General features: G+C 36.5%; 1 protein-coding gene across 12 annotated transcripts in view; it reads left to right on the forward strand.

The window, feature by feature from the left end:
* BTRC (beta-transducin repeat containing E3 ubiquitin protein ligase) overlaps positions 1-24,239 on the forward strand; it is a 175,726-nt gene that overhangs the window by 87,822 nt on the left and 63,665 nt on the right. For 7 of the 12 annotated variants that reach the window (XM_061403184.1, XM_061403189.1, XM_061403187.1 and 4 more), the window contains 2 exons: positions 6,255-6,332; positions 24,140-24,229. In XM_061403184.1, coding sequence (XP_061259168.1) covers positions 6,255-6,332; positions 24,140-24,229 — 168 coding nt within the window. The remainder of the gene's footprint in view (positions 1-6,254; positions 6,333-24,139; positions 24,230-24,239) is intronic. The other 5 variants (XM_061403185.1, XM_061403192.1, XM_061403191.1 and 2 more) reach the window with 1 other exon arrangement.

The following is a 24,239-nucleotide window of genomic DNA, read 5'->3' on the forward strand; positions in this document are numbered from 1 at the left end:
GTGGCAAAGAATTTGCCTGCAATGCAGGAGGTGCAGGTTCAACCCCTGAGTTGGGAAGATCCCCTGGACGACGGCATGGCAGCTCACTCCAGTATTCTTGCCTGCTAAATCCCATGGACAGAGGAACTTGGCAGGCTACAGTCCATAGGGTTCCAAAGAGTCAAACGCGACTGAAACAACTTAGCATGCACATTTATATATTAACATCAATTTATTTATTACTTTTTCTGAGCTCTTTTAAAGTTAGTTGCAGACACATGTCCTTTTACCCCTAAATATTTTCATTGTATGTTTCTAAGACCAAGGACATTCTTTTAAATAACCACAGTACAAATGACACAAATGAACTTATTTACAAGACAAAAATAAACTCACAGACATAGAAAACAAACCTAACCTAGGGTTACCAAAGGGGAAAGGGGGAGGGGTAAATTTGGAATTTGGGATTAACACTACTACCGTATATACAATAGATAAACATAAGGACCTACTATATAGCACAAGGAACTATAGTTAATATCTTATAATAACTTGTAATGGAAAAGAATCTGAAAAAGAGTAAATATAAATGTATAGCTGAATCACTTTGCTGTATACCTGAAACACTGTAAATCAACTATACTTCAGTTTAAAAAAAAAAAAAAAAACCCCAGTACAGACTGTCGAAGTCAGGAAGTTGAGTGTATAAATAGACTTTGGTACATCCATACAGTGCTACTACTTGCCAATAAAAAGGAAAGAACTGCTGAAATACGAAAGAACACAAATGAATCTCACAAATGAATGTATTTTTTATGTTAGATGAGAAGACAGACTCAAACGGTTACATACTATATGATTCATTGTATGACGCCTTAGAAAAGACAGAATTATTGAGACAAAAAATAAATCAGTGATCCCTAGGGAAAGGAGTTTACTCTATCAAGGGGAATTTTGGAAGGTAATGTAACTGCTTTACATCTTGATTGTGGTAGTGGTTATATAACTTTATGGTTTTCTCAAAACTCAATAGAACTATACCCCCCCAAAAATTTGTTTTTCCACATGTTAATTTTAAAAGTAGAGAAACAGTCAGGAAATTAACATTGATATGATGTTATTAGTTCATCTATAGACTTGTTTCAAATTTTTCCAATAATTCTGATATTGTTCTTTATACAAACCTTATATCATAATGCCCACTCAATAATTGCCTATCAAGAACAGATGAAGTAAAGGGTGGAGAAGAAAATTGTGGATATGGGCTCGATAGTCCTTACCCCGTTAGGCTCAGATCACTTATTTTTCACTATATAATTCAGTGCAGAGGAGTTTACCATCAATTTTGTTTCAGCTCCTCCCCCCACCAAATAACTTCAGATCACAGGCTGCATTCAGTTTTGTCTGTTTAGTTTTCTTTAACCTGTAACAGTTTCTTAGTCTCTCTTTGTATTTTATGACCTTGACGCTTTTTTGTTAGGTACAGACTAGAAATTTTCTAAGATTTCCCTCAATTCCGGCTAGTCTGTTGTTTCTCATGAGCAGATTGAGGTTATATGTTTTGGGCAAGGTGAGAGTTGGACTGTGAAGAAAGCTAAACACTGAAGAATTATGCTTTTGAACTGTGGTGTTGGAGAAGACTCTTGAGAGTCCCTTGGACTGCAAGGAGATTCAACCAGTCTATCCTAAAGGAGATCAGTCCTGGGTGTTCATTGGAAGGGCTGATGCTGAAGCTGAAACTCCAATACTTTGGCCACCTCATGCAAAGAGTTGACTCATTGGAAAAAACCCTGATGCTGAGAGGGATTGGGGGCAGGAGGAGAAGGGGACGACAGAGGATGAGATGGCTGGATGGCATCATCGAGTCTGGGTAAACTCCGGGAGTTGGTGATGGACAGGGAGGCCTGGCGTGCTGCGATTCATGGGGTCACAGAGTCGGACACGACTGAGCGACTGAACTGAACTGAACTGAATTTGTATCATGAGTCTTACCCACATCTTTTAGTTACCCATAAGTAGAACTTAATTTAGCTTGATTGGACATAATTTACACTTGGACATAATTTAGAATTGGACATAATTTAGCTTGATATGACCAAGGGCAGTTGTGAATATTGCTTATTGGAATGCATCATAGTTAAAGATACAAGGAATAACTGTGCTACTGAACTGGGTGGTGTTGGAGAGCACAGTCTTTGAGAACCACCAAAGTGACTTATCAGGTATGTTGGCTGTTTAATCATTCCCGGCCATCCTCAAGACTGTAGAGCTATTAATTTCTTATTCACTGGCTTTCTGGCTCTCCTCTTCACTTTGAGGAGGGTACCTTACTCCTTGCTCCTGATAACATGACTATTTAATGTCACTACCTCTGTTTTAAGCAACAACATAATTGAATTTTTTGAATTGATTGAATTCAATTGATTTGTTTTCTCATGGTGGATGGTCTAGTAAAAGTAAAAAATGATTAAAAGAAGTCGGGAAAAAGAGCAAAAAATGTTGGGTTATTAAACTATGTAAAAAAGAACTAGCTGTAACAGTGTTTTTCTCCTTTTCTTGCTTGTTAATGTTAAAGTTACCTTTTTTTTTAGACAACAAAATAAATAATATGTATATCCTTTGCCCTGATTGAATGGAGAAGGGAAAGGAGCTCCTCTTCAGCTCTGTGTTCTGCTCTAAGGTAGTAATCATCCTTTAGCTCCCTTTATCTTTTAATACCTTAGACATTCTTATAATGCTCACTCAATAGTTTCCCATCTAAATCAGAAAAAAATAGAGGGTCAGGAGGAAGAAAATTGCTGATTTGGGCTAGATAGCCACTGAGCACTGAAGAATTGATGCTTTTGAACTGTGGTGTTGGACAGTACTCTTGGGAGTCCCTTGGCCTGCAAGGAGATCCAACCAGTCAATCCTAAAGGAAATCAGTCCTGAATATCCATTGGAAGGACTATGCTGAAGCTGAAGCTCCAATACTTTGGCCACCTGATTGGAAGAACTGACTCCTTGGAAAAAACCCGGGTGCTGGGAAAGATTGAAGGCAGGAGGAAAAGGGGACAACAAAGGATGAGATGGTTGGATGGCTTCACTGATGGACAGGGAAGCCTGGCGTCCTGCAGTCTGTGGGGTCTCAGAGAGTCGGACACAACTGAGCAACTGAACTGAACTGACTCATCGTATTAGGTTAAGATCACAGGTTTTTTTGCTATGTAATTTAGTGTAGAGAGTTTGCCATCAATTTTGTTTCATCCAAAGCACCTGTAGAGTAAAAATGTGATTTATAATGTCTTCAGTATAACAGACTTTCACCAGAAAGTAATTAAGCTTCCAACTTTATTATGATGACATTTAAAAAAAATTAATTTTAAATATAGGACCTTACGTTGAATTAAACAGGTTTAGGTTATCTGAAATGGTATTTTATTTAAAGGAGGGTGTGTAACTTCATGGACTGGGAAGTAATTACTTAACAGATTATAAGTTTAAAATTGAATACTGGCTTAATTGAATACAGTTCATTTGTATAGGAGAGTAAAAGCAGTTAGAATTCTGAAGTTATTGAGCCTCTATCCCTAGCTTGTAACATAACATTTTTTTTCTTTTTCTTTGTATTGATTTTAGGGACCTTTAATGTAAAGTGATCATTACAAATGTAAAATATCAAGTTAAACCTCATGAGAGATTTCTGGCCAGAAGGAACACCTTAGTGTGCTGGCCTATCAAGGTGTGACACAGAAGGCACACAGATGTTAGCCATAGAGGGCTTCTTGATACAAAATGCAAAAAATGTATACTATCTAAGTTTAAAACACCATTATGATCCTGTATTCAATTTCATACTTGTATGAAATTTTTCAGATAAACTCATGTTGGATATAATTTTTGGATCTGAAAGTAACTCCTCAGTTAGAATATGATGAATATATGTAATATAATGAGTAAATCAGCTGCACTTTCTAAAATACTAACATTACACACGTAACTGGATGAGAGTATGGCAACCCACTCCAGTATTCTTGTCTGGAGAATCCCATGGACAGAGGAGCCAGGCGGGCTATGTCCACAGGGTCACAAACAGTCAGACATGACTGAAGTGACTTAGCACACACTCATACATGTAATTGTGGAAAATAGAGCCCAAATAGTGTGTATTTCAGTTTTCTGTATTTTGCCTTGCAGATAGTGATTTACATGTGTTGATTACCAGATTTTTTTCAGTTGTTTTTTAATGTGGTAAAATACACATAAAATTTATCATCTTAACCATTTTAAAAGTATAGAGTTCAGTGATATTAAATACATTCATAATGTTGTGCAACCATCACCCCCATTCATCTCCGTAACTCTTTTCATCTGGTTAAACTGAAACTCTACCCATTGAACAATAATTCCTCATTCCTTCCTTCTCATAGCCCTGGTAACCAACATTGTATCTTCTGTATGTATGATTTTGAATACTCTTAAGTGTGTTATGTCAGTGGAATCATACTGTATTTATCTTTTTATGACTAGCTTATTTCACTTAGTATAATGTCTTAAAGATTCAACAATTTTGTGATATGTGTCAGAATTTCCTTCCTTTTTAAGGCTGAATATTATTCCATTGTAAGTATATACTGCATTTTACTTAACCATTCATCCATTAGCATACACTTGCATTGCTTCCATGTTTTAGCTGTTGTGGATAATGCTGCCACAAACACAGATGTACAAATATCTCTTTAAAACTCCCCTTTCAGTTCTTTTGAGTATGTACTCAGAGATGGAATTGTTGGATCATGTAGTAATTCCTTTTTTAATTCTTTGAGAAACCATAATGTTTCCCATAGCAGATATACCATTTTACATTCCCCCCAGAGATGCACAAAAGTTCCAGTTTTTCAACAGCCTCATCAATACCTGTTTTTTTGCTTGTTTGTTTTTGATAGTAGCCTACCTAATGAATGTATGGTACCTTGTAGTTTTGCTGTTCATTTATGAAATGAGTAGTGATACTGAACATCCTTTCATGTGCTTGTTGACCATTTGTATATATTCTTGGGTAAATGTCTATTCAAGTCCTTCATCCACTTTTGAATCAGGTGGTTCTGTTTTTTGTTGTTGAGTTTTTACAACATCTGTCTATATTCTGGATGTTAATTCCTTATCAGATAAATAATTTGCAATCTTCCCCCCATTTTATGGGTTGCCTTTTTACTCTGTTGATATTTAGAACTCTGAACTTGCTTCTAACTGAATTAGTATTTCCCTCTTTTTTTTTTAAATACTTTGAACTAAATAAAAAAATTTTTTTTAATTTTATTTTTAAACTTTACAATATTGTATTAGTTTTGCCAAATATCGAAATGAATCTGCCACACGTATACCTGTGTTCCCCATCCTGAACCCTCCTCCCTCCTCTCTCCCCATACCCTCCCTCTAGGTCATCCCAGTGCGCCAGCCCCAAGCATCCAGTATCAGTATCGTGCATCTATTTCCCTCTTTTTAAGTATTAAACATCTCATTGGCATTTTAGGGTCTTCTAACTGCTATTTGAGTTTATAGTGGCAAGAGTGGATTTTAACTGTTAAACCCTGATTAAATTTTATTGCTTTGAGCTAACTAAGCACTATTTTTAATAAAATCAAATCTGAGAAGAGAGGAAGAGAAATAACTAAATTTTTTCTAGGATCTGACTTTGAGAACTTGGATCAATCAAACTTTACTATGGTTTAAAACTAATTAAGAGGAGGCAGTAATCCTGGCTTAAGTTGTTACCAGCTAAGTATGAGTGAAGTCACCCAGTCGTGTCCGACTCTTTGCAACCCCATGGACTGTAGCCTACCAGGCTTCTCCGTCCATGGAATTTTCCAGACAAGAGTACTAGAGTGGGTTGCCATTTCCTTTTCCAGGGAGTCTTCCTGACCCAGGGATAAAACCCAGGTCTCCGGGATTGCAGGCAGATGCTTTACCCTCTGGAGCTTTTTTGTGTCCAGTGCCAACCTGCATTTCTAAAGAACGATAAACTAGACTTATAATGAATATGATCTGCTGGGCAGTGCTTAAATATAGATGAAATACTTTCCCACCTAGGTCCCTACATACATTTATTTATATACATGGGCATATGTTTTCCTTTACATAAGTGTATGTCTATATGTATATAAATCTTCATATGAACAAATACATAAATATACACGGTATTCTAGCTTACAGAATTAGAAATGTAATTCAGTTTACTCCCACAGAATAAGATTGAAGATAATGAGAACTGAATTAAAGCTTACTTTCTTTCACAGAATTCCTCAGAGAGAGAAGACTGTAATAATGGCGAACCCCCTAGGAAGATAATACCAGAGAAGAATTCACTTAGACAGGTATGAAATTCAGTCTTACTTAAAATAAAAAGCTACCAACAACAAAACAAAAGACAGGAAACCCTCAATTTGCCATTTGTTAAGTACTGGAGCTTAAATTAAGAATACTCTGAAGTTGGTCTGGCTCTCAAGCCATCAATTTCAATCAGTTAACATTGTTTTCCCAGTCATTTAAAAAATATCCTAGTTGTACAAGTACAGGGCAGTCATTTGTTTACACATAGTGAAAACAAAATCAAAGGAAAGTTTTCTTATTCAGGGAAAAATAACTTGAAATGTATCTTAAATGCAGATAGTAGATAGTTTAAACCTTACTTTTTTATTAAGATTCTTCATACGCTAAAAAATAATAAAAACCAAAAGGGATCTACCGGTAATTAAGTTAGCTCCTAAAGTCTGAGCAAATTTGTTTGCTTTTTCTGGAAGTAAAGGACAATATTAATGACAACTTTAAAATAATTTTTACTCACCACAGTGCCCCGACTCCTCAAAGGTAATACATTCTTTGAAAGTTCAATTCTGTGGTGCTCTGTTTTTAAAAACTAAAATGTTAAAAAACATTTGGTCAAAAAATAGGTTCTTCTCACTGCCTGTAGCAACCTCTAACATCTTCCATCTCCCACTGGCAGCAAAAACAAGTTCTTATAGTGTTGCCAAAGAATAGGTATGCACAAATATTTATTTTAAATATAAAATTGGAGTAGATGAGCACCAGCAGTAGTAAAAATAGTTTTAATTTACTTGCATCTATGGCATTATTCTAAGAAAAAGAAGAGATTGAATATTTGTTGCGTGCCCACTGTGAACCTGATACTTAATTTTACTTAACCCTCACAAGAACCGTGTAAAGTTGCTAGATACGATTTCCAGTTTATAGATGAAGAAAATGGAGGCCGAGAAAGATTTGATGACTTGTTTAATTAGCAAGTCAGTGATTTGAAAGATCTCAGTGTTGCCAAAGCATTTTTACTTCAGCCCTCTACCTCTAATCTGTAGACAATGTAAATTTAGGGGAAAAGTATTTGAAATCGTGACACATCGTTCTTTTATTTATGTTAAAACAATTTTGGATGCAAAATTTTTTTATAAAAATAATTGTAAGTAGAATTGAATCAGTTCAGGAAGCCTTGGTAAATAGCCAGATGATCATCAAGCATTGATATTGTTTAGTTAGAGCGTTAACTCTTGGAGATAAACACCTGATCTGTAAATCTAAGTATATAGGATGAAACTGAATAAGATAAATTTGGAAGTGGAAACACTCTGCCCACTATACAGAAACAACTGTCAGAAAACAATGACATGACAAAAAGTTTTGGCAACTTTATTTAAGCTAACAAACGAATTTTCACTCTGCAAAGTTATAAATTAATTTTAATAGGCTGATCCAGATGGTCCATTTGGAAAATGGATAGGCTGATCTGTTGAAAATTAAACTAAATTTATCTCTCTCATACTTCAAACTGAAGCAAGAGAGAGAATCGTGCCTATTAAGTCCAGCACATACAGATGGACCAGCAGGTCACACATGGGACTAATCTGATTCATTTAAAAAATAAATGCATACATTATTGAATCATTTTCTACTTGCAAGATCTGTTTTGTGCAGTGTTTGAAAAAAAATTAATTTTTTTTTCATTGCTTTTTTAGCAGGTTCTCTTTACCCCATCTGCTTTAATTTAACAACCGTTTTTTAGGTTTGTTTTTATCCTCCTAGTACTCCAAAATTATTTTTCTAATATATGTCATTCAGTGTTGAGATCCAAGCTCTGGAGATTAATTAGGTCATGAGGCTTTCCCCCCTTCTTTCTTTGTAAAGGGTTTTATCTCTGTTCTCTTTGTGAAGAGCATGAACTCTGTTCTTGGAAAGAGAAATGGCCTTTAGAAATGGGGAAGTAAGAGATCCTCCTGGGGCCCTCAGAGTCTTTTAGCTTCTGGGTGTTTTAACAGCCCCATGAATGCAGATTTGTAAATTTATTGCAGTGCCATCTGGTTTTTTGCTGGAACCAGATTACTGTTGGCTTGTGTCTGTCTATTGTGGTGGTCACTCCCTAGGAGCTTGCCCTCTCAATCTTAGGGATGAGTGATGAATAACAGGGGTCAATACAAGCGGGTCACAGGGCAGCTGTCCAGGACTACTCTGAACTTGATTACCCCATCACCGAGTTTTGTAATGTAGGGTATAGTATAGAAGCTGTTTAAACACCCTCTTTTCTCCATGCATAGGACAATAATGAAATGCCATTTGCTCTCCCTACCCCACCTTTAGTCAAGTTATATAGATAAAAAGATGTCAGAGCTGCCTTTTACCTCAGGTCTATATAAGTAGGATTTGCATCATGTGGCCTAGTCCCTTAACTTGACATTCTTTTGCATACTATTTCTAATGGGGTTTACCACTCTTTAACCACTGATTTTAAAATACTGTTATGTTCTAATAAATTTAGTGTTGTTTTAAACTAATTTTAGAGCTTATATATTCTAAAGTATAGTTTAATCATTGTTGATAGGATATGAACACGCCTGTTAATTTAGAGTTATTTAACTGTTAGAGGAACTGAAAGAAGTATTATCACTACAGTTCTTAAATTAAAAAGGTAAAAGGGAATATTATAAATAGCTTTATACCAAAAATTTGGCATCTTTGATGATATGGACCAATTCCTTGAAAAACACAACTTACTGATACCAAAACAAGGTGAAACAAAATTTGAAGAGCCCTATGTCTGTTGAAAAAACTGAATTATCAAAAGGCCCACATAGTTTTCTGGTGAACTCTATCAAACATTTAAGGAATAAATAACACCAAAATAGAAAACAGAGTAGAAAAGAACACTCCCTGACTTGTATTATGAGGTTACCATAACCGTAATTCTAAGACTTGAGAAAGACATTAGCAGAAAAAATATTGAAAGAGAAAGTCAGAAGACATTACTCCCTGTGTCACCAAGTTGTTTTGTATACCTGCTTTTCCATTTTATATCCAACATCAGAAGGCAGTAGAGTTGGGAGGTGGGGGGGTGGGTGGGGGGATGTAATTATTCTTTTAATTTTCTAAATTTCTGAATAATCTTCTGATCTCTTGTTATTTTTAAGTGTAAACTTTTATTTAAAAGTTGTACAGAGTAGCTACAATTTTCTTTTTACTTTTATTCCTAGAATGTGAAGCCCAGAAAACCATAGCAACTGTGTTCATAGTACTCATATCTGCAAACAAGGGCAAAGGCCTGAGAGGATACATGAAAGTACTCATTACTTTTTGAAAACATAGCCTTACAACATGCATACTCCTTCTTAGCTTCACATTGGTGCTAATAGGATCTGTCAACCCTGCCTTTCTCTGTAATTGAGTAAATTGTGACCTCGGTCTAATCCCTCCCCCATCCCCCATTCCTTTTGTGTATGTGTCCACTTACCATCCTGAGAACGTGGGTAGTGATAAATAAAGCATTGAGTAGAGCCGTCTCAACTCTTTGAAAGCAGCATGATGCCAGCCCTCTAGTTATATTTCTTTAAGTGTTTACGTTTTTCGGTATTCTTTCTCTTGTGTAGCTGGAACCCTGGGGATGCAAAGCCATGAGAGAGGCCAAGAAGCTAACAAAGTAGCTGTCTCCCTTGTTAGCTTGTTCCTTTATTCTTTAAAAACAAGATAAAAACCATCTGGCTCAGGGCATTACATTTTCCTCCCCCATGCACCTCTATAGATGGAGGCTTCACCTGCAGTGAGGGTTTACATTGATTAGGGAGGGAGCAGTAATTCAAGCTTCCATCCTCTTCAAGGATACTTTGCAGTCTTTAAAGGTGCTGACCCACTGAGTTAAACTGTCAAGGGAGGATAAAAAAGTATCTTCATCCCAGGAGGTAACAGCTGCCAGGTTTTCAACACCTTGCATGCTGCTGGAAAAATGTCGCAATTGTCAGCTGAAGAAAAATGACTCTGTTGTCATTTTCTGTTAATGACTGGGCCTTATAAAAGGAACTGCATAAGCCTTTTAGAAGGAATAAGTAGCTGTTTTCCTTTCCTACCACCCCACCCCTCCCCTAAATTCCTATGCTGTTCTAAACATTAACTTGGAGTAGATGCACAGAAACCAGCGGTAAAGAACTTCAAACAATCCAGTGTAAGCATGGAGGTCTGATTGGCATAGCTCCTTTATACAGTTGGATGAGTAGGAGGAACAAGCACATCACTGACACAGAAAATGACATTATCATGTGTTTGAACAAAACAACAACAAAAAGTCATTCATAAGCCAGTGAACTGAGAGAAAACATACTGTATTTCTGCTCTTAGGAGGACAATTTGTTTTCAAGCAGCATCCAGATGGGTAAATACCACGACATTTCTTTTTCAAGAGAGCCACTTCCTTTATTAAAAAAAAGAGAGAGAAACTCACTGAATTTACTTCCTTTAATAGCTCTGTAGTGTTTGTATAATATGTAATGGCATTCCCTTCTTTCTGATTTGATTGATGAGGGGGAAAGGTTTAATGAAGTCCCCCATATCAGTCTGGCAGGTTTTTTTTCCTATTTGTTTTAGGTTAGTCATTTTAATTGTATTGAGTAATTAGAAGGTACACACAGCCAAGGGAGCTTTGTTCTGATAATTGCTCAAGAAAACCCATTCCATATCTGCCTTTGTTTTGTGTTAAGATATTTCTCCCCCTAGTGGAAATAGTAAGCACTTTGGCTTGGCAGTAGGCAAGGTGTAATTGCAATATGACAAACTGTGCTTCAGGGACTATCTTGTAAATACTTTAGTTTGGGGTTTGGCATTATTTCATTATATATGTATGTTTTTTCCCCTATGAAATTCCTACTTCTTTTTTTTCTCCTGAAGTGCTTTGGGCTTCGGATGGAAAAAAATTGCCTGAGATGTTTATTAAAAAAAAACAACACAAAAACATAGTGCATCCTGGGTAATGTTTTGCAGCTTGACTTAATTTTAGTCATCTGTTTTAATTACCTATTTATAAAAATGCTTTTGCATTTGTAGACATTATTTAATACTTCAGAAGAAGCACCTCATTTGAAATAAATAAATAAATTGTACTTCTTTTAAATAGTCCGTGTAAAAGACCTTAAAGGTAATTAATGTAGGTCTCTTAAGTAAGACAAAAGTCATCTTTCCAAGTCTGATGAAGTGATTTGTTTATTTAACTTCCCACTTTGGCTGAATCCTTTAGAGTCTAATAACTTTTTTGTTTTTTAAACATGGCTTTTGCAATTTGTGTCTTGCTACAAAAACCCGTTTTCAAAAAGAAGCAATTTAATAATCAGCAGTCTTAAAATTACTTTGAGGAAGGAAGACCGTATAGGGGGTTGGCATTTTGTTTTATTTTTATTTCAGTGTAATCATTCTTTGATAAATTGTGTAATCACTGACTTAGTAGAAAAAATATTATTGAACTCCTGGGTTGCAATGACCATAAAAAGTATATTTTCATATAGAGACATAAGATACTGTGAATAAATTATAAAGGAAACAGTTTATATGCTGGTTGAAGTCCATATGGGCCCAATTTATTTTGTGTTCAGTGCTTAATCTGGATGTACCATTAAAAAGGTAGGAGGGGCTATTGTACCCAGTTGCATGAGTCCTTAAAAAAAAATCTACCATAAGAGCAACATGGAATGAGATCAGATACAGCTTTGCATCTATTGAATGAGATTTGATAGCATCATTGTGGCATTTTTAAAGCTCAGTTTCACCTTTCCTAGATGTTGCTTTTAGTTTGCTTTCTCTGTCCTATATATATATATATATTTCTATATATATATATATCTGAAGGTCCCTGTATACTCCTTCCCACCCCCCAGTCACTAGCCATTTTCATTATAGTATATCTTGTTTTGCTATAGGGCTGCTGAACAGATTTCTTAAGCAGCTTTTTGCAAGGTTAAAAAAAATGCAGCCTGGTAACAAGTTTGTGTCATTTTAAATATATACCTTCTAGTAAATAAGGAGAAGTCTGGCAATCAATCCCTTTTAGTGTGTTATATGTTTCACCTGACAACTAAACCTTCTATTGATTAGCCATTACTTTGTTAGATAATCCTATGTCATTGAATCCATTGTAAAAAATTAAACTCTTTAAAATGTTTTACCCTAGCAGCAGTGTGAAAATTGAAAACTTGTTCAGAATTACAGCCTGCTTTTACAAAGCAGGTAGTTTTCAGCAAGGCATCTTACTGGTTTATGCTTATGTGCTTTATATGCTATATAAAAACGTATTAAAGTACTCCAACGCAAAGCTCTCTGCCTCTGGTTTAGCAATGAAGCTACCTTTTCAGATGTTGTGTGGAGATAGAACCTATCTTGCTTGTGGCTGTTATACTCACTAGTTTGTTTTAGCTGAAAGGAGTCTTACAATAGTAAAATACTGAAAGTAAAATATTTGATTCTTTGGCCTTTTTGTTTCATACTGATCTAAGGACTCTGACCAGTTTTAGTTTACTAATCTAGGTGACTTCCTTTGGAGAAAAAGAAGATCATATACCCATTTTACAGATGAAATGTCTAAAAAATAAAAACCTGTATATATCCTTGGGCTTCCCAGGTCGCGCTAGTGGTAAAGAACCTGCCTGCCAGTGAAGGAGACTTAAGAGACATGGGTTCAATCCCTGGGTCGGGAAGATTCCCTGAAGTAGGAAGATTCCAGTATTCTTGCCTGGAGAATCCCATGGACAAAGGAATCTCTCAGGCTACAATCCATACGGTCGCATAGAGTAAGACATGACTGAAGCGACTTAGCATGCATGCACATCCCTACTCTGGAAACTCCTACAAGTTCCTGAATCTAACTAATGTTCCCCTGAGTTGTATTATACTCATTTCTGAGGGTAAAAAAATTTTGGAGAAAAATTCGTTTTCTACCTGCCATGACTTTTTTTTTTTTTCTTCAGAAAAATAAAATAACATTTTTATTAACTGTTCAAACCTCTAGTGCTTTATCCCCGAAATGTTAACTGCATACTTTTATATTTTCATTGAAATAAAGATGTCATACAGAGAATTACATATATATTAATTGCATAAGTCACTGAATTTTTGACATCTTTTCAACTATGTAACCACCACCCCAATCAAGCTATAGGACATTTTCATTACCCAAGAAAGTTCCCTCATTCTCCTTTCCAACCAGTTTCCCTGTCCACAATGAATCAAACATTGATCAGCTTCCTGTCATAGATTAGTTTCACCTTGCTTGAATTGTGTGTAATAGAATCATACATGTTGGGGTCTCACTCTCACTCAGCATAATGTTTATGAGATTCACTATACTGCTGTGTTTATCCAGTTGTTCATTCTCTTTTACTGTACAATATATTCCATTGAATAAATATACTACACTTTGTTTTCTTCGTTTGATAGACACTTGAGCTATTTTCATTTTTTTAAAATGAAGTTGTTATGAATGTCCTTTAAGTTTTTTTGGTGAGCATGTGTTAAATACTTTTTCATGTATTTATTGGCTATTAATATATTTTCTTAAGTATCTGGGGGTTTTTTTGCATTAAACAAATTGCATTGTCTGTCTTCAGTTGCTCAGTTGTGTCTGACTCTTTGCGACCCCACGGACTGCAGCACACCAGGCCTCCCTGTCCATCACCAACTCCCAGAGCTTGCTCAAACTCATGTCCATTGATTGAGTGGGTGATGCCATCCAACCATCTCATCCTCTGTCGTCCCCTTCTCCTCCGCCTTCAAACTTTCCCAGAATCAGGGTCTTTTCCAATGAGTCAGTTCTTCGCATCAGGTGGCCAAAATATTGGAGTTTCAGCTTCAACATCAATCCTTCCAATGAATATTCAGGAATGATTTCCTTTAGGATGGTCTGGTTGGATCTTCTTGCAGTCAGGGACTCTCAAGAGTCTTATCCAACACCACAGTTCAAAAGCATCAGTTCTTCAGTGCTCAGCTTTCTTTATAGTCCAACTCTCACATCTATACGTGACTACTGGAAAAACCATAACCTTAACTAGATGGACCTTTGTTGGCAAAGTAATGTCTCTGCTTTTTAATATGCCATCTAGGTTGGTCATAACTTTCCTTCCAAGGAGTAAGCATCTTTTAATTTCATGGCTGCAGTCACCATCTGCAGTGATTTTGGACCCCCCAAGAGTAAAATCTGTCACTGTTTGCATCATTTCCCCATCTATTTGCCATGATGTGATGGGACCAGATGCCATGATCTTAGTTTTCTGAATATTGAGCTTTAAGCCAGCTTTTTCACTCTCCTCTTTCACTTTTATCAAGAGGCTCTTTAGTTCTTCGCTTTCTGCCATAAGGGTGGTGTCATCTGCATATCTGAGGTTATTGATGTTTCTCCCTGCAGTCTTGATTCCAGCTTGTGCTTCATCCAGCCCAGTGTTTCTCATGATGTACTCTGCATATAAGTTAAATAAGCAGGGTGACAATATACAGCCTTGACATACTCCTTTCCTGATTTGGAGCCAGTCTCTTGTTCCGTGTCCAGTTCTAATTTGCTTCCTGATCTGCGTATAGGTTTCTCAAGAGGCAGGTCAGGTAGTCTGATATTCCCATCTCTTTAAGAATTTTCCACAGTTTATGGTGATCCACACAGTCAAAAGCTTTGGCATAGTCAATAAAGCAGAAATAGATGTTTTTCTGGAATTCTCTTGCTTTTTCGATGATCCAGCGGATGTTGGCAATTTGATCTCTGGTTCCTCTGCCCTTTCTAAAACCAGCTTGAACACCTGAAAGTTCACGGTTCACGTACTGTTGAAGCCTAGCTTGGAGAATTTTGAGCATTACTTTGCTAGCGTGTGAGATGAGTGCTATTGTGCTGTAGTTTGAGCATTCTTCAGAAAAGGCAATGGCAACCCACTCCAGTACTCTTGCCTGGGAAGTCCCATGGATGGAGGAGCTTGGTTAGGTTACAGTCTACGGGGTCGCGAAGAGTTGGACATGACTGAGTGACTTCGCTTTCACTTTCACGCATTGGAGAAGGAAATGGCAACCCACTCCAGTATTCTTGCCTGGAGAATCCCAGGGACAGGAGTCTGGTGGGCTGCCATCTATGGGGTCGCACAGAGTTGCACACGACTGAAGCGACTTAGCAGCAGTAGCAGTTGAGCATTCTTTGGCATTGCCTTTCTTTGGGATTGGAGTGAAAACTGACCTTTTCCAGTCCTGTGGACACTGCTGAGTTTTCCAAATTTGCTGGCATATTGAGTGCTGCATTTTCACAGCATCATCTTTTAGGATTTGAAATAGTTCAACTGGAATTCCATCACCTCCACTAGCTTTGTTTGTAGTGATGCTTCTTAGGCCCACTTGACTTCGCATTCCAGGATGTCTGGCTCTAGGTTCAAACCATCGTGATTATCTGGGTCATGAAGATCTTTTTTGTCTATCTTAGTTCTAGATAACAGACCTTTGTCAGATATGTGTTCTGAATATCTTCTCACAATCTGTATCTTGCCTGTTTATTCATGGTGTGTTTTTGATGAGAAGTTTCTGATTTTTGAATGAAGTTCAGTCAGTTAACCCGTACCTTCTAGAATTTACTCCAGAAGCTTTATAAAATTTAGCTTTTACCTTAAATTCTGGCCCATTTCAAATTAATTCTTAAGTGTGCTGTGAGATAAAGTTTGAGGCTCATTATTTTCCCATACTTTTTTTGGACTGAAAATTATTAAGATAGTTTATTTCTTCCTTCAGTTTATTATTAACATTGTAGTGTACTTACTTTCTGATTTGTTTGCTTGGCTAGTGATTTTAGTATTTATTTGTTTAATTATTATTTATATTTTTATTAAAATATAGTTGATGTATTTCATACCATACTATAATAAGTTACAGGTGTACAGTATAGTGATTCACAGTTTTTAAAGGTTATACTACATTTATACTTACTATAAAATTTTGGCTATATTCCCTGTGTTGTACAATCCCCATACTTTTTTTATTCACTTGTTTTGGAACCATTGCTGAAAAGACTTTCCTTTCCTCCATTGAATTACATGGGTGCCTTTGTCAGAAATCAGTTGGCTGAACAAATGTAGTCTATTTCTGAACCTCCTGGAAAGGAGGCTGCTTGCTGCTGTATGCAGAGCAAAGGGTATCAGTGGCTGAGGCCCTGACCAACTCCTACTTCATGTCCCTGCTTGACACAGAAGATGAGTTCAAGGTCTTCTGTTTTTTTAGAGGTGTCTGTCCTTGCACTGAACTCTGCACTGTCTTGATTATTGTAGCTTTGTTGGAATCAGGTAGTGTGAGTCCTCCACATTTTTATTTTTAATATGGTTTTGGCTATAGTTACTTTACACTTCTATATAAATTTTAGAATCGTTAGAATTTCTATTAAAAAGAAGTCTGTGGGGTGTTGATTTGGATTTTTTTTGAAACTCAAATATCTATTTGCATAGAATTAACTGCTCAATAATAAGAGTCTTCCAGTGTGCAGACATGGCCTGTATCTCCATTTGTCTTTTAAAATTTTTCTAAGCCTTTTTTTTTCGGTTTTCAGTGTACATTTTGTGTATGTAGTTTGTTAGATTTATTCCTAAGTATTTAATGTTTTTCAGTGCTATTATAAACTTTTCTCATTCTCTGATTGTTGTTAGAGTATATAAATGCAGTTGGTTTTTAACAGTTGTCTTTGTTTCCTATCATTTATGAATAAAGAGAATTTTTTTCTTTTCCAACTTGCCTTTTGTTTCTTTTTTCTTTATTTGAATTGCTAAGGCCTCCATATAATGTCGAATAGATGTGGTAAAGGACATCTTTGCTTTGTTCCCAGGCGTGAGAGAGTTTTAAATAGTCTTTCACCACTAAGAATGATGTTAGTTGAAATTTTTTACATGCCCTTTATGGGATTGAAGAAGTTCCCATTTATTTCTAGCTTGCTGAGGTATTTTTTTTTTAATTATAAATTGGTGTTTAATTTTGTTAAATGCACCTCCCATTCTGTTAATATGGAGAATGACATCAGTTGACTTTGTTAAGAAGTTTTGTGTCTCTGTCCATAAGGGATATTAGTTTGTAGTTTGTTTTTGGTTTTTTTTCTGATATCTTTGTTGTGATGTTCTTCTTCCTTACTGTTTAATAGAATTCACCAGTAACACTGTCTGGCCCAGAAGTTTTCTTTGTGGGAAGATTTTTTTTTTTAATTTTATGTGTAATGTACTGTGCTTAATTGCTCAGTCATGTCCAGCTCTTTGCAACACCATGGACTACAGTCTGTCAGGCTCCTATGTCCATGGGGATTCTCCAGGTAAGAATGCTGGAATGGGTTGCCATGCCCTCCTCCTCGGGATCTTCCCAAGCCAGGAATCAAACCCAGGACTCCCACATTGCAGGCTGATTCTTTACTGCCTGAGCCACCAGGGAAGCCATTTATGTGTAATAGTTTCTAATAATTTCAACTTCCTTAATAGTTATAGAGCTGTCTGTTGTTAATTTAGTCGCTAAGTCATGTCCAACTCTTTTACAACCCCATAGCCCACTAGGTTCCTCTGTTTGTGACTGGAGTAGGTTGCCATTTCCTTCCCCAGGGGATCTTCCTGACCCAGGGATTGAACTGCGTCTCCTGCATTGGTAGGCAGAGTCTTTACCAGTGAGCCACCTGGGAAGCCCCTATAGAACTGTCTAGATTTTCTGTTTCTTATTCTGTCAGTTTTGGTCATTTGTATCTTTCAAGAAATGTATCCTATTTTATTCAACAGATTGTAATCTATTAATATCTTTTATTTTAATACTCAACCATTTTGTCAAATGAGAGCCCATTTAGGCTGGCATCTGTGCCCCTATGATATATGTCCATCGTTTCCTGAGTATTTCCAGGTTTGTTTTGTATTTATTCTGTCCATTCCAGGAATCAACCATTTCTCCAGGGAGCTATGGCTCCTTGTAGTGCAGAATTGTATTTAGAAGCCAGGATTTAAATGTTAACTTTTATTTTATATCTGTATTATATATTTTGAAAACCATGAGTTCACATTGATAGCTCCAGTTCCAATACAGTGTCAACAGGGTTTGTTTTAGGTTTTTCCCTTTTCATATTTGTAATTCTCCTTTAATGATAAGAAACCCGGTTTGAGTTTTTTCCTCTTAGCACTTTAAAAAATCCTGTTCCTTGGGAGCTCCCTGGTGGTCCAGTGGTTAGCACTTGGCACTTTCACTGCCAAGGGTTCAGTTCAATCCCTGCCACGAGGTGCAGCACCCCCTGCAAAAAAAAAAAAAAAATTTATTCCTTTGTCTTCTAGACTTCACTGTTTTGGGTGAAAAATCTGCCATTATTTACATTGTTGCTCCCATATATATGGCATCCCCTTTTTCTTTGGCTGCTTTTAAGGTTTTGTTTTTGTTACTGATTTTCAGCAGTTTTGACTGTCTTGGACCTAGGTTTTATTTTCTGATATTTAGGGGTTTTTGTATTTAATCTTTTGGGGTTTACTGTTCTTATAGTAGCAAGCCAATGGTTTTCACCAAAATTTGAGAAATAGTTGGTCACTATTTTTATAACTTTCTGTGCCCCATTTTTGCCTCTCTTCTGGGTCTCCAATTCCATGATACTAGATCATTGAAAATTGCCCCACAGGTGACTGAGACTCTGTTCTTTTTTTTCTTTTACCCTTTCTATGCTTCACATTATTTCAGTTGATCTGTTTTTTAAGTTCATTGGCCTTTTTTTGTGCCATCTCCAACCTGCTTTTAAGCTCATCCAGTAAATTTTTAATTTCAGGTAACATATTCATCCATTCTAGAATTTGTTTGGCTTATTTTATTTTATTTTAATGGTGAAAATTTCCATCTGTTTACTCACTGTGATTGTATTTTTCCTTAAGTTGTTGAACATATTTGTTATAGCTTCTGTAGAACCTTTATGAACTGATTCCCATCACTAGATCATCTCGTGGTCATTTTCTGTTGATTTCTTTTTCTCTTTACTATGGCTCCCTTTTCTTCTCATGTCTAGTAGTTTTTATTGTTTACCGGACATTATAAACAATACATTGTGGAGACTCTGGTTTCTTTTATCTTCCTCTGTTTATCTTACTGGCTGATCACTGTGACTTCATAGAGTCTGGTTTTATGTTTGTTAGGGCAGGTGTGTTTTGGTTTTGCCCTTAGTCCTGAGGCATTATCCCTTAGTCCTCAAGACTTACTCTTTAGTCTTAATGCAGGGTCTTTCTAAGCTTTCATTAGAAAGTTTGATATGCTTATGAAGCTCCTCTAAACTCAAATTCAAAACCCTGTGTCTCCTCATGGGCAGCAGCTGGAATCTCTTTTCATATCTTTCAGTCTTCTAGCTATTACTTTATTTTGGAATATTTGGAGTCTCTCATTCGTGTAAGTAATTTGAAGGTTAGCCGTAGATTTGAGAGAAATTTATATGCATGTTTTGATGCTTCCTCCCTGCCAGAGGAAGGACTGGCTCTTTCTGTTTTCTATTTTTCTTCTCAATTTCGAGCTACTGCGGCTGCCCTGAACTCCCCAAGCCAATAGACTGTCTTTCTAATTGAAGTTTTAGCCATCCTGCATCAAATAGCCTAGTGAGTATCCTCATGGAAAAAGCACGTAAACATGGATCTTACTAAGTGTGATTCTCCTCTTTCTCAGTCCTGTTCTTCCCCCAATTTCCGCCTACTTTTGGTGAACCTGTAGTGCTTTTGTTTTTTGTTTTTTTTTTTTTTTAATATTTTTTCCATGGTTTATAATTGTTATCTGAGAAGAGTTAATTTAATACAAACAAACATCTCTGCCATTATTGGAACTAGTACTCTTTGGCTTAAAGTTTTATTTTATTTAGTATATACCAATTGCTTCATAAATGTCTTAAGAACACAGTTTAAAAATTGTACTGTCTGTACATGAATAGTTTGTGGTATTAGCAATTGTGAAAAAGTACTGAACCCTGAGTCCAGATGTACATGTGCCAATAGTGCCTGTACACTAATGTCAAATGATCCAGTTTATTCTTTTAAAATATGTGTTTGAAATAATTTCAACTTAAATAATATAAGAATAAAACAATTAAGTGGATAAATTTTTAAAAATTTAACTTGTTTAAATGGAAACTCAAATTTATAATGTCATTTTCTCTATTTTCTTAAATTTTATTCTTATCTATCTGCTCTTTTCCAAAGAATGATAGTTGACCAAAAATGAATTATTTAAAATATCTGTGTCCATTGCAAATATAAATAAGTACATAAATGAATAAGCAGATAAACGGAAGAACTCATAGCTCTCCCTTCAGAAGAATCACAATTAATTAATGTAGAAGGAAAGAGAACACCATTAGGACGCAACAGTAAAAATGACCATAGGCAAGATCTAACAATATGCTAATATTAGTATGCAAAAATTGAAGCAGCAAAAATTGAAGCAAAATATTTGCATAGTCTTAAAATATTTTCCTCAGTATATTTAGTAATTTCTAGACGAAAAATGTTAAGCTAATGATAGAGAATCTTGTTAGACACAATCTTAGGCAAATGGTCAAGGTTAACATCAGTATTTCTGAATACTCAGCAGTTTGGTGCATTGAGAACAGTACCTCACCTCTATGGTATCCTTCCCAATAATGTACAACCTCAGTCTGATCTTGAGGAAACATGAGACAAGCCCAAACTGAGGGACATTCTATAGATTAATCAGTACTCTTCAGCAGTGTCAGAATCATGAAAGATAAACAAAGACGGGGAAATTGTCACAGATTAGAGGAGACTAAGGATACCTGGCAACTAAATGCAATATGGGATCTTGAATTAGATCCTGAACGGAAGAAGAATGTTAGTGGAAAAACTGGTGAAAGTCAAGTAAGTTCTTAACTTTGTATTGTACCAAGGTTAATTGGTTTATTTTGATAAATATTCTCTGGTTGTGTAAGTCTTCAATGTAAAGGGAAGCTGGGAAAGGCTGTACAGGAACTCATATCTATTTTGCAACTGTTCTATAAATCTAGAATTTTAGAAAATTGATATTTTCTTATTATTGGTTATGAGATCACCTGTGTCTTAAGACTTTTCTCTTTAATTTCAACACATATGTGTATATCAAGAGTTCTCAAAGAGTATTCTTAGACCAGTAACGTTAACATCAGCTGGGGACTTGTTAAAAATGCAAGTTCTCAGAAGCTCCGGGGATGGGACCCGGCAATCTGTATTTTAAGAAGTCCTCCAGATGATTCCCATGGGCACTAATGTTTGAGAGCTGTGACTTGTACTTTCAGTAAAAACATAAGACTAGAAGGAAACATTTTAATCAATATATTGGCCAGTTGTATTACAATAAAGTATCAGTTCAATTCAGTTGCTCAGTCCTGTCCAACTCTTTTCGACCCCATGGACTGCAGCATGCCAGACCTCCCTGTCCATCACCAACTCCCGGAGCTTGCTCAAACTAATGTTCATTGAATCAGTGATGCCATCCAACCATCTCATCCTCTGTCGTCTTCTTCTTTTCCTGCCTTCAATCTTTCCCAGCATCAGGGTCTTTTCCAATGAGTCAGTTCTTTGCATCAGGTGGCTAAAGTATTGGAGTTTCAGCTTCAACATCAGTCCTTCCAATGAATACTCAGGACTAATTTCCTTTAGGATGAACTGGTTGGATCTCCCTGCAGTCCAGGGGACTCTCAAAAATCCTTTCCATCACCACAGTTCAAAAGCATCAGTTCTTTGGTGCTCAGCCTTCTTTATGGTCCAATTCTCACATCCATACATGACTACTGGAAAAACCATAGCTTTGACCAGACGGACCTTTGTCAGCAAAGTAATGTCTCTGCTTTTTAATATGCTGTCTAGGTTGGTCATAGCTTTTCTTCCAAGGGGCAAGCGTCTTTTAATTTCATGGCTGCAGTCACCATCTGCAGTGATTTTGGAGCCCAAGAAAAAAGGTCTCTCACTGTTTCCGTTGTTTCCCCATCTATTTGCCATGATGTGATGGGACCAGATGCCATGATCTTCATTTTTTGAATGTTGAATTTTAAGCCAGTTTTTTTCACTTTCCTCTATCATTTTCATCAAGAGGCTCTTCAGTTCCTCTTTGGTTTCTGCCATAAAGGTGGTGTCATCTGCATTTCTGAGGTTATTGATATTTCTCCCGGCAATCTTGATTCCAGCTTGTGCTTCATCCAGCCCGGCATTTCACATGGTGTATTCTGCATATAAGTTAAATAAGCAGGGTAACAATATACAGTCTTGACATACTCCTTTCCCTATTTGGAACCAGTCCATCATTCCATGTCCAGTTCTAACTTGCTTCTTGACCTGCATACAAATTTCTCAGGAGACAGGTAAGATGGTCTGGTATTCCCACCTCTTTTAAGAATATTCCACAGTTTGTTATGATCCACATAGTCAAAAGCTTTGGCATAGTCAATAAAGCAGAAGTAGATGTCTTTCTGGAACTCTCTTGTTTTTTTCTATGACCCAACGGATGTTGGCAATTTGATCTCTGGTTCCTCTGCCTTTTCTAAGTCCAGCTTGAACATCTGAAAGTTTTCGGTTCATGTACTATTGAAGCTTTGCTAACCAACGTTTTTGCTTTTTTTTAATTATGGTAAACTACATGTAACATTTACCACTTTAATTAGTTTTAAATATGCAGTTCACGGTATTAAATACATTCACATTGTTGTATAATAGCCAGCACCACCCATCCTCATAACTTTTAACATCTTGTAAAACTGAAATGCTGTACTCACTAAACAGTAACTCCTTATTCCCTCCTCCCAGCTAGTTGAAACCACTATTTTACTTTCTGTCTCTATGATTTTGACTAAGTGGAATCATGCAGTATTTGTCTTTTTGTGACTGGGTTATTTCACATAGCATACTGTCCTTAGGTTTCATCCATGTTATAGTGTATGTCAGAATTTCTTTTTAAGACTGAATACTGTTCCACTATATGTATGTACCACATTTTGCTTATGCATTTATCTGTTAGTGGACATTTGTGGATATTAGCTATTGTGGATAATGCTGCCATGAATGTGGGTGTACAAATATCTCATAAAGACTCCACTTTCAGTTCTTCATATACCCAGAATTGTAATTACTGGATCATATGGTAATTCTGTTTTTAATTTTTTGAGGAATCGCTACTGTATTGTTGTTTTTTTTTTTTCCACCTTGGCTGTACCATTTTGCATTCCCACTAACAGTGCACAGGGGTTCCAGTTTCTCCACATTTTCACTAACACTTGTTTTCTGGTTTTGTTTTGTTATTAGTAACTATCCTAATGGATATAAGGTGGTAACATATTGTAGTTTTGATTTGCATTCCTCTCATGATCAGTCATGTTGAGCATCGTTTCATGTGCTTTTTAACCATATGTATATCTTCTCAGATAATCTCTATTTTGCTTCCCTGGTGGTTCACATGGTAAAGAATCTGCTTGCAATGCAGGAGACCCGGGTTTGATCTCTGGGTTGGGAAGATCCCCTGGAGGGGGCATGGCAACCCACTCTAGTATTCTAGCCTGGAGAATCCCCATGGACAGAGGAGCCTGGTAGGCTACAGTCCATGGGGGTCTGACTAAGCACAGCACAATCTCTGTTCAAGTCCTTTGCCCATTCTGAATAGTTGACACCTCTACCTTTCATATATACGGTGAAGTCACTACTGCTTACACACTTGTTCATGGCACATCAGTGGCACTTTTGGGCTGTCGCTTTCTTCCCCATGTCTGCCTTGTCCCTCAGCTCCCATAAATGTAGAATTTACACATAGGATCTATTTGTGTGTTGATTTTTAGAAATGGGGCAGAATTTGAAAACTGCATGACAGTATTTCAGTACCTAAACTTATTTCAAAAAAATTCTCTTTGCAGACATACAACAGCTGTGCCAGACTCTGCTTAAATCAAGAGACAGTATGTCTAGCAAGCACTGCTATGAAGACTGAAAATTGTGTGGCCAAAGTAAGTAATA

The sequence above is a fragment of the Bos javanicus genome, chromosome 26 (assembly GCF_032452875.1).
Source record: "Bos javanicus breed banteng chromosome 26, ARS-OSU_banteng_1.0, whole genome shotgun sequence".
Taxonomy (NCBI): domain Eukaryota; kingdom Metazoa; phylum Chordata; class Mammalia; order Artiodactyla; family Bovidae; genus Bos; species Bos javanicus.